Source organism: Bombus impatiens, unplaced genomic scaffold (assembly GCF_000188095.3).
Source record: "Bombus impatiens unplaced genomic scaffold, BIMP_2.2 scf_0318, whole genome shotgun sequence".
Classification (NCBI taxonomy): Eukaryota; Metazoa; Arthropoda; class Insecta; order Hymenoptera; family Apidae; genus Bombus; species Bombus impatiens.
In genome coordinates, this window is record NT_176737.1 from 1 (window position 1) to 3,449 (window position 3,449).

A 3,449-nucleotide genomic window follows, 5' to 3' on the forward strand; every position below is an offset into this window, starting at 1 on the left:
ACGTCACCGAGTGTACTTCAGTGCCTAGCACACCATTTCACCTCATATCTTTCTTCCGCTTAAATTCTCTTAATTCAATGATGAGAATGTTATCAGCCCTTCTAAAGTTTCCAAATTTTCCAAATTCTCGAAAATCCTATACTAACGACCATTAAAGAATCAAGCGAATCACGCAACACGAACCACTCCTAATCGATTATGCCCGAGCATCACGAACTCTGTCACGTCTCGATAAATGGCCCTAGATTCCTCGCGTTCCGTCGAACTTACGACGAAGCCTTCAAGTATGAAATCCACGCACGACATGGGCGTGTTTCGAGTCGTCTCGATAATTCAGGAAATCGATTGCACGGAGGACGAAACAGGGAACCGGGTCTTTTACGATTCTGCTCCGTATTTGCGTTATAGTCGAGGAAATCTGCGTCCTGTGCTATAGTGCGGTCTCATTGCATCGATACACCGAAGGTGCACCGGAAACGGCTACATAGAGACGCTCTCAGTCTGCGTATCCGCATTGTTATGGCCACGTTTCCGGTCGTTTGTCCTACGAGGAGACATTCTGAAATCTCCTCGTCAGTTGTGCATTGCGTTTCCCTATTCGGCTTCGGTACGCCTTCCTCGAAGATCGTAAAGCGGTCTTATCGCGCTGACAACGCGAGATGCATCGTATCGAGACGTATCGAGCAAAGGAAGATCGTTAACGATCGGAAAAATCGTAAAGAATCGACGATACGAGCCGATGTTATGTTGCGTGAAGTCTAAGAATACTTACACGTTAAGAATTAAATCTTCGAATATTGATTGATCAAAGAAGTTGAAATATTTCTTACGCCAAATACTGCGTACGATACAAATCAAGAGAACTTCGTAAAATTAGCAAATCGAAGCCATAAAATACATAACGGAAGATTCGTGGATAGGGCTGTAACGATAAAAGCTTGACTACCAGAAACTCTTAACAGCGATCGCGATAAAATCGCTGTGGCAAGGACGTGAACGCAGACGCGTTGCCATTGTGGAGAGCAGCAGGTGCCATTCGGCGAATGGCAGCGTTATCGCGCATTCTCCGGTTCCAGGTTATGTCAGGGTTACGCACAGCCTATTCAGAAGTGGCCATGCACCGTGTTCAAAGGGCCATTACGAAAATGACCATTAAAATAAATTACTCTCATCGCGGGCAACGTAACGCCCGACAACGCTCGCCAATACCTTGGAATACGTGGCGCGGAAATAGTTCGCCGCGTACGAATCAATTTACGCAAATAATGGCACTGGGAACAGGGCGCAGGGCCGCCGGGCGAAATTTTCACCGTTAGAAACAGTGGACCATCGAACCGAACACCTTTGCGCACAGGAAAATGTTCATCCTCCGTTGGATTTTGGTCACGATAGCAACTGAAATTTCGTGATGAATACGAGTTCTAGAAATCGTCTATCCCGTTACAGTTATTTCGGGCTGCAGGTGGCCGAAGCCATATTTCAAGGAATTTCGAATGGATTATTGAGCAGTCAGATTTGAAATGAATGGCGGTGGCGAAGTTATTACTGGAAATCTTTTTCTGGTGTTTGGTCATTCCATCGCTTGTCCGAGGTATAAAGGTCTTTTCGGGCGTAGAATGAATTACGGATGTTTTTAGCTGTAACCAGTTTAAAATTCATTACGTTTCTCGAAGTCACGAAAATGTATCGCGCCGGAGAATGGCGTTAACGCTGAATTAATTACAAAGAAAATGAGATCGTACTTTTAAACGTTAAAATACATAGATTAGAATTTTTTAAATCTTCATTTTTATACACCACTGTATGATTCTCGGTACGCTATTTTTAATCGCGATATAGTTTTATAAATAGCGTAATATCAATTTTGAAAGCTATATAAAACTAAAGTAGACACCGACTGAATTGGCCATTTTCCTTCTGTTTCATTCTTGTCATAGGAAAAAGAGGATAGCAGGTATGTTGTAGATTAGGTAAGAAAACCGGAGGGGACCTACATGTAGAAAGACAAAGGCAATATAAAAGGACAGATACAGAATGATATCTCTTAGAAAGATGAGGAGATAAAATAAAGAGGGTATACCTTTGCGAGAAGAAGGGCAAAGGTTACATTAGAAAATAAATATAATACCCGTACCCTTCTTCTATAAGAAGTCACTTAGAATTAATTGAATCGAACGATAAAAATGATAAATTTTTTTCTGAAATATTGTTATTTCGTATAAAATCCATTACTTGTATCTACACGAAAAGGATAATTTCTACTTATGGATAAACAGAGAGAGATAAAGAAAGGGAAAAGAATATGGACGTTTGTAGAGGTATTTTTCTTCTTCCTGCTATTTCCTCGTCGACCCCTTTATTTTAACGCTCGATATTACCGTTTTTAGAAGAGCGAACCGTGGCCAGAGCGTTTGACGGCGAATCGAGTGGCGGTACATCGAAATCCTTTTTCGACGCGATTCAGCAAATATTGACGCTCGCAAATTGAAATTTGCATGGACGGCGAAATTGGCAAAATATTTCTGCTCGTAAAAGAACGTTCGGCGACGCGCTGCGTGGCCCGTATAGCGAGAAATGGAAACCCAGCTATGTCGAGAAGCGACGACGTCAACGGTGTTTTCCTCTAGGGAATATCACTCGTTGCCTGACGTAAAACTGAACCCTTAAATTTAATATCACGCGTCCGATCGCCCCGAAAACATCTTTGCTCGCCCTCTTTCTTCGATCGAGTTACTGTCCAGAAAGAAAATTTCATTCGTTTGTATCGTACTGAATTAAGCTCGTTTCTAGTGTTCGATTGTTTATTGAATTGTAATTTTTGTTATATAGATAACTTCAGTACTGTCGATACCAAGATACCTGTAGCGAAGCTGTCTACTATCAGCGTTAAATCGATATAATCAACGTAATTCACTTGTGTAATTTTTACAAATTATTATTCCACATTTACGAAGTGTATATTTATCGGAAAGAAAATTTGAACATTCTCATCGCCCAATTGTTTCTTAACAACATCACGATAGACGCCTATCAACTACGTAGGACGAGTCTTCTTTTATCAACAAACATTGAAACAATCAATTTATATGATATATTTACTACAATTTAATGGAAACTAACCTATCAAGGTTTCGTAATTTAGAGAGCTATAAAAATTAATAAATCGTTGAAATTTTGTAAAAGGCAACGAAAAGTCTGATTTGAAACAGCAGTTCACAATTACAAACCAATTCCTCTTAAATCTAAAAATGTTTTAATTTAAATGTCTAATTTAAAAAATGTCTCTGGTGTCCAAAAAATCTGATTCTCAACATTATCTGGTAATATTTTCAGGGTCCGGTCGGGGAAGTGGGCGGCGTCAGGCTGCCGTTGCAGTCATTACATGGGTACGGATCTGTGTTCATGTACTCGGCGTCGACGAGTCCCGGGGGTGGAAGTGGTCAGGGTGG

General features: G+C 40.9%; 1 protein-coding gene across 1 annotated transcript in view; it reads left to right on the forward strand.

Annotated features, from left to right (window-relative positions):
- Positions 1 to 3,324: 3,324 nt before the first annotated feature.
- The window catches only part of LOC100746455, a gene marked incomplete at its 5' end in the record, with an annotated part of 240,012 nt that continues 239,887 nt past the window's right edge, over positions 3,325 to 3,449 (forward strand). Inside the window, one exon of the mRNA XM_033320534.1 lies at positions 3,325 to 3,449. Within this exon, the coding sequence (XP_033176425.1) occupies positions 3,325 to 3,449 (125 nt within the window).